The sequence below is a fragment of the Callorhinus ursinus genome, unplaced genomic scaffold, assembly GCF_003265705.2.
Source record: "Callorhinus ursinus isolate GAN/ISIS: 27379988/994484 unplaced genomic scaffold, GSC_fseal_2.0 scaffold4, whole genome shotgun sequence".
NCBI classification, from domain to species: Eukaryota; Metazoa; Chordata; class Mammalia; order Carnivora; family Otariidae; genus Callorhinus; species Callorhinus ursinus.
In genome coordinates this window covers 40,217,343-40,232,112 of record NW_027397066.1, presented here as the reverse complement: position 1 = coordinate 40,232,112, position 14,770 = coordinate 40,217,343, and the positions used below count along the sequence as shown (strand labels likewise).

The 14,770-nt window shown below is 37.5% G+C and overlaps 1 protein-coding gene across 12 annotated transcripts in view; it reads left to right on the top strand.

Moving 5' to 3' along the window:
* FRYL (FRY like transcription coactivator) overlaps positions 1 to 14,770 on the top strand; it is a 252,038-nt gene that overhangs the window by 117,613 nt on the left and 119,655 nt on the right. For 11 of the 12 annotated variants that reach the window (XM_073891643.1, XM_073891641.1, XM_073891642.1 and 8 more), the window contains 3 exons: positions 5,170 to 5,223; positions 8,159 to 8,298; positions 9,240 to 9,336. In XM_073891643.1, coding sequence (XP_073747744.1) covers positions 5,170 to 5,223; positions 8,159 to 8,298; positions 9,240 to 9,336 — 291 coding nt within the window. Of the gene's footprint in view, positions 1 to 3,043; positions 3,127 to 5,169; positions 5,224 to 8,158; positions 8,299 to 9,239; positions 9,337 to 14,770 lie in introns of all 12 variants that reach the window. The other variant, XM_073891644.1, reaches the window with a different exon arrangement.

The following is a 14,770-nucleotide window of genomic DNA, read 5'->3' as shown; positions in this document are numbered from 1 at the left end:
TCATTGTTAGTTTTTTTATATTATTATGAAATAATGACATTATAAAAAGTGGAAATAGTTCTAAATTTTATATAACAAAAGTAAGGACTCTTACTTCCATTCTATATCAAGCTAAACACTATCCACAGTTTTTAGTCCATCATTTTTCATGTCTGTTATCCACTCTGTAGCACCTGCCACCTTTTTTTAAACATTTTTATTTATTTCTTTTTGCCACCTTTTTTTTAAGCACAAATGGGAGGTTTTGTGTGTATTTATTTCTGTACCTAGATATTTTTAACAATGTAAATTGGAGATTATTTTAGCCTGTATAAATTTGCCTCATTCTTTTTAATAGTTCAATATTTTAATAAAGGAATATAACATAATGTTTTTTACTAGTCTCTGTTGATAGTCGGTTTGGGAGTTACCTTAATTTGGGGCTGCTGTGAAAAAAAATACGGTAAACATTCTTGCACAAAAGTCTTTGCATACATGCATGAATATAGAGAATAATTTCTATTCTTTTTAGTTGTTGTAATGGGTTGCATATGCTATAAACATTTTTAAATGGTGTATCTTTTCAAAATGTCATATTGCAAGACACCACAACTGCTTGAGCAATGATGAGAGCGTCCTCAATCACCCTATAATTAAATTGAGAGGTTAGTACAGAGTTCTTGATTAGTAATTTCTATTTAGTGCATTACACTTATTTTATGTTTTTGTACTTACGGCAACTTGAGTATCCTTTTGCATTAAAAAATTATTTCTGAGTTCTTATTATGGAAAAAATAGTCTACCTCCATTTCCTGGTTTAGGGAAAGCTCAGGGAGGATGTCAAATTTTTAGAAATCTTTGAGGAAGCATGAGTTTGTTGAGAAATAAAATATGTTAATATGAAACAACATTGTGTTTCTGAAAAGCTCTCTAATTCTGCTTGGCCATTACTCTAGTGTATAAACATGCTGTGTGAGTAATAAACCACTTAGATCAGCAGTCCTCAAAATATCACTGAAGACCTTTTTAGACTTATAGTATAAAAGGGGATGGACTGAGGGGCGCCTGGGTGGCTCGGATGGTTAAACGACTGCGTTCGGCCCAGGTCATGATCCCAGGGTCCTGGGTTCGAGCCCCACGTCCAGCTCCTGGCTCAGCAGGGAGCCTGCTTCTCCCTCTCCCTCTACCTCTCCCCCTGCTCATGCTCGCTCTCTCTCTCTCTCTCTCTCTCTCTCTCTGTCTCAAATAAATAAAATCTTTAAAAAAAATTAAAAACGATAAAAGGGGATGAAATGAGTGCAAAGAAGCCACTTACTGTCTCCCCAAACTTATCTTAAATAAATAATTCAGTGGGCGCCTGGGTGGCTCAGTTGGTTGGGTGACTGCTTTCAGCTCGGGTCATGATCCTGGAGTCCCAGGATCAAGTCCCGCATCGGGCTCCCTGCTCGGCGGGGGGTCTGCTTCTCCCTCTGACCCTCTTCCCTCTCGTGCTCTCTGTCTCTCATTCTCTCTCAAATAAATAAATAAAATCTTTAAAAATAAATAAATCACATTAGGATAGTAAAGGCTGTTTATCTCACTATTTTTCAAACTTTTAGATACTTTTAGAAACAGGGTTCTATGGAACTGCTATAGGACTTTCTGTTTTACTGAAATTTTAGAGCTAATTGGGCATATGTATTGTTGTGCAGAATCATCATGTTGGATATAAATGATGTGTAGCTTGGTTTTCGAAATACAGAACTTGTTCTGCAAGATAATCGCCCAAGTGCCAAGACACGCCAAAAACCTATCCCTATTAAGAAAGTAAAGTGACCCAGAATTCAGTTAGATCCCATTTATTTTTTTAATTTAATTTAATTTAATTATGTTATGTTAGTCACAGATCCCATTTAAATTAGTTAGAACATGTTTCATTGATAGCTAGATTGGGGATTTTTACATTTCAGTGGCAAATATATTTGTGATGTGTTTTCATCGAGATTAGCCGTGAATGACAGAAGGTGATAGGACTCTACCAGATAAAGAAACTTCAAAATATACATATTTCTAAATTCTCATTTCTTTCATAGAAGGATGATGTTCCTTTTTCTTTGATACACATTTAATATGTATTTAAAATTCAATAAAAAAGCATAACATAGAGAGGTTTAGAAAATCATTCTAAAAATCTCAACAAAACAGCCATCGTATATTTGAACATAATCCCAGCCATCTTCTATATTCAGGAAGTAAGTTAGGTAAGTATATTTGGGGTAGCCAGCAAGGCAACTAGGTAGGAAGATGCACAAAAGGGATCACACTGTATATACTATTTTAATTAATTTATTTTTTTTAAAGATTTTATTTATTTGACAGAGAGAGACACAGTGAGAGAGGGAACACAAGCACGGGGAGTGGGAGAGGGAGAAGCAGGCTTCCCGCAGACCAGGGAGCCCGATGTGGGGCTCGATCCCAGGACCCTGGGATCATGACGTGAGCCGAAGGCAGACGCTTAATGACTGAGCCACCCAGGTGCCCCTATGCTATTTTAATTTAAACTAATTATGTTATAAATTTTGTTTAAATTAGAACAAAAATGATTTAATTTCTGAATTTTGGGTAATATTTTCTTTTATAGAGAGAATAGTTCTTAAGGGATCTTTAAAGTTGGGGCACCTGGGTGGCTCAGTTGGTTAAGCATCTGCCTTTGGCTCAGGACATGATCCTTGGGGTCCTGAGATTGAGCCCTGTGTCGGGCTCCCTGCTCGGTGGGAGGCCTGCCTCTCCCTCTCCTTCTGCTATTCTCCCTGCTCATGCTCGCTCGCTCGCTCTCTCTCTCTCTCTCCCAAATAAATACATATTAAAAAAAGATCTTTAAAGCTAAATGTATAGAAACATACAGGCGTGTACATGGACGTTTGGTGACAACTAGATTTGAAAATCACTTCTTCATAATTCATGATTTTGTTTAGTTACATTGTTTTTTCTCATATTTTAAAACATGTCTGTTCTGTAACCATAACTTTCATGGTTGTGCCCTACATTGTTCTAAAATTAAATGGATTTGCTGGATACCACCGAGCATGGGAAACTCAAGAACAGTGCTCAAGTTTAAGAATGAGAGGAAGTAATCTGCATTCTTTGTAGAAAATACAGAAAATAAAAGTAAGCTAATTGTTCAACCACAGAACAACCTATTATTCTGTTTTTATTATTACTAGTATGTGGTATGTTTCTAGAGCTTTAAATGTATTTATATATGTATATACCACCATATATACATTTTATCCTTTTGTAAGAGTATTATATCTGTTATTCTCTACTTTAATTAATACACTGAGAACATTTTCCCAATCTACAAATTTGGTTCTACCTGTCACTTTACTGGCTATGCAATACTCTAATGTGTAGCTATACCATGATTTTTTTGGACCAAATTCCCCATTGTTGTACTTTGATGTTGCTTCGTATTTTTAACTGCTTAGATAATGTCCTTCTTATGCCGTTTGTAAATGTGGAACACATTCTCCCCGCCCCCGGGACATATTCTGTCTTTGGATCAAAGAGGAAATTAAATCAGAAATGATGTTTTTATTAGTTAGGATTCTCCAGAGAAACAGAACCAATAGGGTATGTGTGTATAAAGAGAGATTTATTGGAAGGAATTGGCTCACATGATCCTGGAGGCTGAGAAGTCCCAAGGTCTGCAGTGGGCAGGCTGGGGACCCAGGAGAGCGGGCAGTATAAGCTCCAGTCTGAAAGCCGGTCCAAGAAGAGCCCATGTTTCAGTTTGACATGGGAAAAGGGATAGGGCTAGACTGATGCCCTAGCTCAGTGTAGTCAGGCAGGAGTATCTTCTTACTCCAGGGAGGGTCAGCCTTTTGGCTCTGCTCAGGCTTTCAACTGATTGGATGAAGCCCAGCCACATAAGGGAGTCTTAATCTACCTGCTTTACTCAGTCCACTAATTCAAATGTTAATCTCATCCCAAAACATCCTCACAGGCACACCCAGAAAATGTTTGACCAAATATCACAGGGTACCCTGTGACATAAAATTAACCATCAGAGTGTCCAGTGTCCATCAAAACTTCTATCTGTCTAGGATTTTCTTTGCTCCCCGTTCCTCTCAATCCATTGCAACATAGTATCACAGCCCATTCCTTCACTCCTTTGTTTTCTACTGGGTGGAGGCCCCTTTATGCCCCAATGTCTGTCTGTCTGTCTGTCTGCCCCAATATCTGTCTATCTTTCTGCCTGCCTGCCTGCCTGCCTGCCTGCCTGCCTGCCTTCCCTCCCTCCCTCCCTCCCTCCCTCCCTCCTTCCTTCCTTCCTTCCTTCCTCCCTTCCAGAGAGGGAGAGTTGGGGAGAGAGAGAGAGTCTCAACGTAAGGCTTGATCTCATGACCCTGGGATCATGACCTGAGCCAAAATCAAGAGTGGGATACTTAACTGACTGAGCCACCCAGGTGCCCCCCCATGACACTCTTTCTATACTAACTTTAGACAGTAATCTGGACTGACCTCCTTTGAGTCATTTCTTCATACAAGCAAGGAAGAGTGCACATGCAGGTGAGAGAGGGTGGAGAGACTTTACTATCAGTTGTGTCCCCAGACCCATTGGTTGAAGATTAAAGGGTCTGAGCTTTCCACAGTGAGTCCTCTTTGGTTCATGGATGATGCTTGCTCATAGTAGGAACTCAGTTGTGTTTTTTCAGCAAATAAATGAACATACCAAATGGAAAGTTAAAAAAAAAAAAAAGATTCCAGTACTGTTGTGTGCTAAAGGAAGACACAACACTAAATTGGAAGCTTAACTTAATAGGAAGCAACCATACCAAAGTATCATGTTTCACTGTCAATACACTTTCTTTATGTAGTACTCTTTTCCCTTGGCTTCTGTGATATGCAAGTTCTAATGGTACAAAAATCTTTGTAGTAACAACTTTCCACTCCCAGTCCCCAACCCTCCCTTTATCCTAACTATCCAATTTCTTTCCCCATTTGCAAACACATTTTTCTTTTTTTCAAAGAGGTATTCTGTGTATATAGTAGCAAATGTGGGTGTGTGTTAAAAAGAGGGAGTCTTACCTTTGTTTAAAATCTAATTACAAATGAAAACAAACAAAACCAACTCATGAATCTGTTTATCATAGGTAAGATTTCTCATATTTTGTATATATGCTTTTTTTTTTTTTTTTTTAACCGTAGGAGAAGCCATTGTCTAGATCTCTTCAAAGAGGTGAAGATCTTCAGTTTGACCAGGTATGCCAATTTCCGGGGGGATATATTTTCCTGAAAGGAAAATGTTCATCCTAACAGTCTGGTCCAAATATATCCAATATTAAGAAATTATTTTATTTTGTTTAGTGATCCTTTATATCATTACACATTAGATTCAGTCTGAAATTGGTAGTTTGTTTTTCAACAAAGTAAATAGAAGGAGTTCTGAACTGTGAACTTTATAGTTCATGGAATGATCTGTGAACTTGATTGGTTTCTGTCATTTATTATTTTAAGATTTTATTTATTTATTTGACACAGAGAGAGAGAGAGAGAGAGTACAGGCAGGGGGAGTGGTAGAGAGAGAGGTAGAAGCAGGCTTCCCGCTGAGCAGGGAGCCCGATGCGGGACTCGATCCCAGGACCCTGGGATCATGACCTGAGCCGAAGGCAGTCGCTTAACCGACTGAGCCACCCAGGGGCCCCGGTTTCTGTCATATAGCATCTTAAAACTCTTTACTTTTCATTGGTAATCTCTTTATTGTGCCCTTTGAAATTTTCTTAAGACATTTCCAATTAACATACCTCAATCTTCCCTGGTGTACCAATTCACACTATTTTCACATAATAATATTTTACCTTTTTTTTTTTTTTTTTAAAGAAAGGGCCAGAAGGAGGTGGACAGAAGAGGGAGAGGGAGAATCTTAAGCAGGCTCCATGCAGGCCCCACGCCCAGCATGGAGCCCGACATGAGGCTCAATCTCACAACCCTGAGATCATGATCTGAGCTGAAATCAAGAGTTGGACACTTAACCACCCAGGTGCCCCATAGTATTTTAGCTTTTAACTTTTTTTTCTTGTTGGGGCTATCAGAACCTTAAGATAGAACATTAATACCTAAAATTGAGTGTGATGTTCTTATAATGCGAATTCTTTCCTCTTCGGTCATAATTATGTTCACTCAAGAATTGTTTTATTATATATTGTTTGCAAAAACCAATAACCCAGATTAGCTCTCCGTTTGTATCTAGTATTCCTGTACTACTGTTCTCATAATTATGTATCTGGGAAACAGAGATTAATGTTCATATTGGTTTAATTGACTAGATAAGGATGATTGGCTAGAATTACCTGGTGGAGACTTAACAAGATATTGTATTTTCTGGATTCTAACCCAATTCTGAATCAGGATTACCAAGAGCAGTGCTCCAGCACCTGTATTTTACAGTAGCTCCCTAGGAGATTCTGATGCATACACTTAGTGAGTAGCCACTGGCCTAAGAAGAAACCATAGATAGGAAGGCTAATTCTCTGTTAAAGTAATATTAAGATCACTTTATATAAGGCTCTTCAAATCTCAATGTTTCTGCAAAAGGTATTAATTATTACTAATAATTTGTATTTATTTTATTACTATATTATTTTAAAGATATTTAGATTATTCAGATCTTAAATCCACTAATGATGAATAAATGTATAATCAGAATTTGAAATCCTATTAAATTAAACAGTGTTTTTAAGGAATATATCCATTTGTTGTTTTTTTTATGTAAATGATTAATGAAACTTTAAATAGTTCTGCCCCATAGTTCAATTTTTTTTCCACAGTAAAAAGCCAAGTGTGGCAGAAACTTTAATATATATTTACAATAGCAGATGGTATTTTATTGTTCCTTCTTTAGATACTAAAAGGATTTCCTTTGAGTGATACTGTTCATTGTTAATAAAATATAAACTTGAAAAATTAGTTAAATAAAATTAGAATCTTAGTTTAATTTCCTATATTAGAAACTACCTGTCAAATTATGGTAATTATAAATAAAAGCATGATTAAAGGAAGGCAGAGATAATGAAAAAGAGAATAAGAGCTTACACAATCAAATAAAACTTTTATTCTTTTCTATTTCCTTGGATGAAGTACATTTTGAAGTTATATGAAGGCTATCAAATATTAGCAAAAGTAAATGTTTAATTCCTAGAGGTATCAATTTATCTTCATTAACTGACACTTTCTACAGTCCTGGTCCTGAACAAGACCTTGAGTATTTCTGCAACCCATCATTTTTTAGTTAAGAAAAACAGAGTGAAGCATGTTTGACTGTATACTTTGAAATATTAATTTTATGAGCAATGAGTTGCATCAGATACAGAAATTCCTATGAAGAGCGCTTTTTTGCTCGAGATCCTCCAGATGAAGAGTGACCCTAGGGACTGCTTGCTAAGGATAACTGGTGTGCCTCTTACTGCCACTACAGGATCGCTGAGTTCATTCATGGAATTAATCCGATATTCACCTAGAATTCAGATAGTTTCAGGGATGCCTCAAATTGAATAGCAGTTGTTCATCCCACTACATTTATCTTTACGCTGTCTGCTTCTATATTCTGAGCTTTAAAAGCTTGTTACAACACATTTCTAATATGTTCGTGTGTGGGTGTCATGAATTAATAATGTAATTATAATTCTCTATTCCGCATCAGAGCAATACAAAGCTTACTTTCGCCCGGTTTCTAACAACGTAGTCTTCCCTGTTCCTCCATCTCTTCGTTCATTCTAGTGGCAATACTTACAGCCTTCTGTTCACATGAGTATAGAGGAGGAACTGGTCAGGGGAAGGAGGCAGGTGTGGTTTTCTCATGTTATGCACACCAGTTCTCCCATAGGTATCCTTCTGTATAATCAGGGATATTACTAAGGGTCAAATTTTTACACACATGAGTAGTATATGGAGGCAGGAAAAAGGTGGAAAGCTGCTAAGCTAAACTGAATGGATGTGGGCAAAGTTTAATAGTGGGTAGCCCACTTTGTTACTTGGATAAACCCCTAATTCTTATTTTTATTTTAAAACACATTTATCGCATTTGAGTTACTCTGTTTATTCTAGAAATGTTCATCATTTCCCAGTGATGGCTAATAGAGTTAGGAGTGTGGTACCTTGATGATGTATTTTATCTTCTGGTAATATCTTATGTTTTCAGTTGATAAGCTCTATGAGCTCAGTAGCAGAGCACTGTCTCCCTTCCTTACTTCGCACCTTGTTTGACTGGTACAGACGCCAGAATGGAACTGAAGATGAATCCTATGAGTACAGGCCTCGGTCTAGCACAAAGTCTAAGGGGTAAGTGGCTCATTTTCCACTCTTCTACCTAGAATTGAAATCCTTTCGTTGAAGGGGGCGATAATGTTCTCAGCCAAAGACTGGTATTGTTTGGTTTCTAAGCAAAAACATTGATTACTTTTGTTACGAAACTGATAGTAAAGGGAAAGCATAGTCCATACTTAACTGTAAATCAAGGGAGGGTACCAGTTAAGGTCGATGGAACTCCATGGTACTCATCACTGGGATAGTTATGCAAAAATGAATTTCAGGAGTGTCATTTCAGTAGTTCAGTGAGGACCTTCAATAGTTGAAGAAGTTAAGAAAATGTTCAAAGAAGGTCCTGTTCCTCTGGTTTCTGAAGGGAAGCAATTGTGATACAGGAGGACTGCCAAACCCTATATTATGATACCATGAGACTCTCCTTGGTACTCAAATCCCAGAACTTCTCTTCTCCTTCTTCAAATTTGCCAGGGAGGTGGCTTTGCATAAAACATCTGTCTGTGTTTGGGAGATGATCCATTGTTTGGAATTGGACTTTATTTGATGCCACTTGTGATTTTTCACCTTAGATATGCAAAAAGTTAGCTGGCACTCTATTTTCATCAGTAAAGTTATTACTTTTATTTCAGTTCTTAATTAAAAAAATACTAATCAAATAGGGAGTAATGTTAGATTTTCTAAATAAAATTTAAAGTATTTTTCTTAACTGATTGCTTTAGAATGGGTTTAATTTCTGACAGATATAATAGTGATGTGTTCATCTCTACTGTACAAAATACCCAACAAGAGAAAGAAAATGAGAGTGTACATACATTGGGTAATTTAAAAACAGCTTGAACTGTCATTGCCGTAGGACACCATACATACGAGGAGCTCAGCAAATAACCGAACTGTTAACCAATAGCTATTTTAAGATTTATGGTCTTAAGTGCAATCCTAATTTGGGGTTCTTGTTTCAGGGATGAACAACAACGTGAAAGAGATTATCTTCTTGAAAGGAGAGACTTAGCAGTAGATTTCATTTTTTGTTTAGTTTTAGTTGAAGTTCTGAAGCAGGTAAGAAGCTCTTTTGTCTGCAGAGTTTGTGTTTCTTATTCTTATTTTGCCTTCACGTTTCATTTACCTTATTTAGGTTGTTATGTCTAAAATTCTGGCCCATGTTAGCTAGATTTCTACAGTGTAATTACACGTCCTTCAGTTGCCTGGGGCTTTCATGGATTGTACCTATCACTTCCTGTTCTTTTTACCTTTGTAAAATGCCGTCTAAGATAGGAGATCTTGTTAGCAAAATTGAGCTGAATGGAAATTGGGTTACATGTGGGCTTTTAGCTGTGAATATAGTCCGCCTGTCATTCATCGACTTCAGTCCACTTTCAGAGAATTTCTCTTCCAAAGCCATCAAGCCTGCGTTCCAACATGTAATAATTGTGCAGTTACAGTTAGAGGGTAGGCGCACTTTGACATGGGGAGCACTGAATTGTCAGGTGTGAATGGTTTTTGGACAAGTGAAAACACCTCAAGATAATAAATGTTTTAATGTCTGTTCAGTGTCTGTTAGGATGCTGGCATTGTGCTCACACTGCACTCAGGAGTTCAACTTCCGAAGTCTGGTATCATGTATATTTTTATTACTCAAAATCAGTACAGGTATACATTTAAATACATATAAATACCTGTACTGATTTTGAAAGGTTTTTTTTTTTCTTGGTCCGTTTTTGTTTTTTTATTTACTAAAGTCAACTACTTTGTTCAAATGCATGAAAGTATTCTTAAGTTTGTAGTCTTTAAAAAGTTATCATTCAAACACGAGCCACATATTTCCAGCCACGTACACTGTAATGTTTTGAAAAAGTTAGGAAACCTAAAAGAAAAAAAAAAAAAATCACATTATGCATATGACCTGTTTGGACAGGGATTTTGTTTTTGTTATACAAAATGAAGTAGAATATATAATATGAAAACAAACAGCAAAAGTTAGCTATAAAGTTAATTGACAGCCAATTTTTTTGACAGAGGCAATATAAAATTATTTGAATGATGTATTTCTTTATCCTTTGCCTTTGTTTTTGTAACATATGTGAAAAATCCCTTGAAATCTGAATATCTGAAATCCGCAAATAAAAGTTTGAAACATAAAAAACAAGTGAGTTAATCGAAGGTGAAAATCATTTTAATTAATTTGTGCCTTTCATAAAGGTCTTTCTCTAGGTGTAGGAAAGAAATTTCATCTGGGAGTTGTGCTAACAAGCCAGGTTTGCTTTCTGTGATCTCCATTTCACTGGGATCCTAAGACCCTGAAGCCAGCGTTAATTAGGGATTGAAGAGCTCTCGACCAGAGCAGCCATTGACCATGACTAGACTTTGCCTAGGACTCATTGTGGTTGACCTCTAGCATCTCCTGTGTGCCCAGGTCATGTGAGTGATTTGGTAACCAACATTTTGCACTTCTTTGCCTGATTCAGTAATACAGGTTTTCTTCTTTTAGCAGGAGAAATTGTAAGTTCCCCTAGACATTCAGGCCCCTCTCTGATCTGGCTCCATGGTGCCTTTTCTCCTTTGTTTCCCAAGACATTCTTTCACTTGCCATTCGGTGTCTCCTCTGAAAGTTGCTCCAAATTGCAGTCTCAGGGCTTCTGTGCACAGAAAGCCCGATGTCGGTTTCGGTCTCTCCTCCCCTCTCTCTCCCCGTCCTTTCGCCTCCCATCCTCTTGGTCTTCATCCCCCTTCCTTCTCCTCTTAAAAAAAAATCCAGGTGGCTCTTCTGGAGGAGAGAACCACTGCATCTGTAAACTTCCATGGGGCTCATTTTTCAAGTTCATTCCACAAAATCCCTTTAGATCCATGGTTCAAATGGACTCAAAGTATGAAAAAAAAGAAATACAATAGCTCTTTTTTTTTTTTTTTTGAAGATGTTATTTATTTATTTGTCAGAGAGAGAGAGAGAGCACAAGCAGGGGGAGCGGCAGGCAGAGGGAGAAGCAGGCTTCCTGATGAGCAGGGACGCGGGGCTCGATCCTAAGACCCTGGGATCATGACCTGAGCCGAAGGCAGGCACCCAACCGACTGAGCCACCCAGGCGTCCCTGCAACAGCTTTAATAGCAAAGCTCTGTTTTTTGGTTCTGTCACCATATTATTCTAACCTACAGTGGCCTTTCCACTTACTTTTCTCTCTTTTACTCATTATCCTCATACTTTCACTCAAATGCACCCATGAAAGAATAAAATCTGTCACGAAGAACACAGAGATACTTTATTTATTAAAATCTGACATAGGTTTTTTTTCTTTTCCCCAGTAAAAGGAAGTCTTTTTAGCTTCTTCAAAACTAATAAAACCAGAGAAAATGAAGTAAAAATCAATAGAGCTTTCTGAAATATCATGACAAACTAACCCAATTTTCTACTGTGTCAAAGTGATGTAGGGTTTAATAGATCTGGAGACTAATCAATGTAATATATCTTGAATTTATAGGATTTTTACTTTTGCCCCATATAAGAGACACATATTAAAACGTGACTCGGTTTTATTTTGTTGAGACGGACGGTCCCAGGAGTACTGAGGTATTGATACATGGTTGGGCCAGTCATAAGGAGGAGTAAATATTCTTTACGGGTTAGTCCTTGACCTCATATATTGTACGTTTTTTGTTTCTTGAATAATTTGTCATGTCTTCATGCGTGTGTAGAACTCTTCATAATGCCTGAAGGCTCTATATCCTTTGTATCAGCCGGTCATTGTAATAAAACTGGGAGACAGACAGGGCAAGTGTTTTCATCTCAGCTCTGTCATTTTCTTGCTGTGTAACTTGGGCGAGTTATTATCCACTACCTTTTTCTCCCCTCTGTAAAAGAGGGATGGTAATAATACCATTTTTGTAGAATGATAAGCATTAAATACAATAACGCCTGGGACATGGAAAGTGCTCCATAAGTATTATCTGTTACTTTCATCTTGCAGATAAAGACATGTTCTTAATTTAGTGACTTGCTGATGATTATAAAGTTAGTTCACTGTTTTATTCCAAGTTTTCTCCCATTAATAATAAAAATATTGGTAAAATCAGTGATACAAAATTAGGTGAAATGGCCAGCATCTTGGAAGATTAAAGTTTTAATCATGACAAATTAGACAAAGAATTGAGTTAGTATAAATGTGATGAAATGAGCGTGAGTCACTGTGGGAACAAAAGTAATTCAAGATGATAGAGGACTAATTTTATTTTTTCAAGAAAGTCAAACATAATTTTAGGGTCATGGCCAACTACCAATTTTAGCATGTTGATGCCAAAGGCTTTCAAATTCATAGCAAAAGCATGGTTAAACGGCAACATAAACCTTTAGAAAGTTTGAAGCAATTTTCTTTTCATATGAAATTTTAGTCAGACATTTGCTCTTTGAAACAAATAAGAAGATTGGGAAACTTGGTTTGTAAACCAATTCCAGCTCTTGGCTTAGTTTTATTTGTGCTGTTGTGAAGTATCAGAAGGGGGAGTACATCCTTAGTATTTTCAGATTTAACATTTGCATTTTCGATGTGGATGAGTACCCTGAAGGTTATGCAGTTATTTGTGATTTTTCTGAGGCTAAATGTATTCATTCCCCTTTGCACTGAAAGCTGGTCGCTTAGGTAATGAATGAGCCTCACCCACTCCACAGTATCCATATCTTACCCTGATTTTGTTATTTCTCACTTTGATGATGTGATAAAAGCATTAAAGGTTGGGAGGTGGGGGTGGTGGGAATGGCCTTGGAATAAAACTTGGGTAATTTTTTCTTTTAAGTTTTTTAAGTAATCTCTGTATGCAACGTGAGGCTGGAATGCATGACTCTGAGGTCAAGAGTTGCATGACCCTCTGAGCCAGCCAGGCGCCCCCGGGTATTTTTTACAGTCTACTAGATATATATCCTTCTGGAATGTTGACGTAGAATTAGAGCTGCTTCTAAAATCACAAATGACAAGTCCTGAAAAAGTCTTGATACTTGGGTGGGAATGTTATTCCATGAAAGTAGAACTTTTCCTCTGTAAGCTGAAATGGGATTCTGCCCCCACCCCCATGCCGCTGCCTTTTTCTGAGATTGAGTTTGAGAATGATTTTATTATTACTTTCATTATTATTATTGAAAATAAGGGGAGAAATAGGGATTTTAAGAATGTATGCATCCTGAAAATGTTCATTCTTAAAATGTTTAGAGGTGGTCCTTTTTTTCTTCCAAAAATTAAAGATAAGACCTGTTTCTTCTTTCACTTCTATTTCTGTGTCTCTTTTCTGGCTACAATATGATAAAATTGAAAGCTTTCTTTCCTTATTTGTTTCCTTTATTCAATGCATTTTTATATGTCGGAAACTGGGCATACAGTATTTTCTAGAGAAGTACACATCAGCTTCTGAACTTTAGTTCCCTCATCTGTAAAATAGGGGACAAGCATCTACCTTGTAAGACTAAGTGTTACAAGTAATATTTATAAAAATGCCTACCTAATACCTGACACACAGACGCATAAAAAGGGTTGGTGGTGGCCATGGTAGGGGAGTAATAGGAGAGTATATAGCACAGCTAAGAGTGTCCCTAGCTGTCGGTAGGCATCAGACATCACTAGACCAAATAAGACGGTTTAGGAGAAATTACAGGTTTAAGTTGACCTGTATTTCATATCTCTGGCTTAGAGCACACTAAACATCCCTGTGAGGAAATCAGTATGGGAAAACCACAGCACAGTAAGTGGAGTATAAAAAATTAAAACACATAAAATGCAGAGTTGCATTATTGCAAGGTCAGTGAAATGTCTGCGGCCAGCCTGTGTGATTAGCGCCATGAATTCTGGAATAGATTCTGGAAGTCTGGCTGCTTGATCCACGGACAGCCTCTTCTCTAGTGAAGTTTGTCAGCCCCTGGTGGTCGGTGTCTGCTCCATTTTAACCATCAGTGGGTAGCCACAGGGCTGACTGGGATGTGTGGGACAGCAGCATTGATGATAGTAATTGTTTTTGTTACCTTAGGGCCTATTTATGGGCCCAGTTGAGGGAATATCAGCTGGGAGACTACATCTGCCTCCTTGCTTCTCGAATGGGCCCTGGTTTCCTGCCATTTTCCCTACCAGGCTCTCCCCTCAGTATCTCCGTCCTTGTATTCTAGTCCCTTTGTGTGCCCTGCTTTCTCAGGAGGTAAGAATTTTGGCCTAGTCCCTTGTAGAAAAAGATGGAAAAGGTGAGAGGACAAGAATCAATCTCCAGTTGTATTATACTCGATTTTTCATTCTCTCAGGGCCGTTGATTATAGGCTTCCAGTCTGTTGTCTGTGTTTTATAGGTGGGGAAATGGAGACTTGCTCAAGGTTATATAACTAGTAAAAAGAGAAGCTTTGGCTTGATTAAACCAAAATCCATGGTCTTTCTACACTTTTATCATTATAGTGAAGAAAATGTTTTTATTTATTGTATAAAGGTGTGATTATAGTTTACTTACAATAAATTCATCAGCTTGGTGTGTAAAA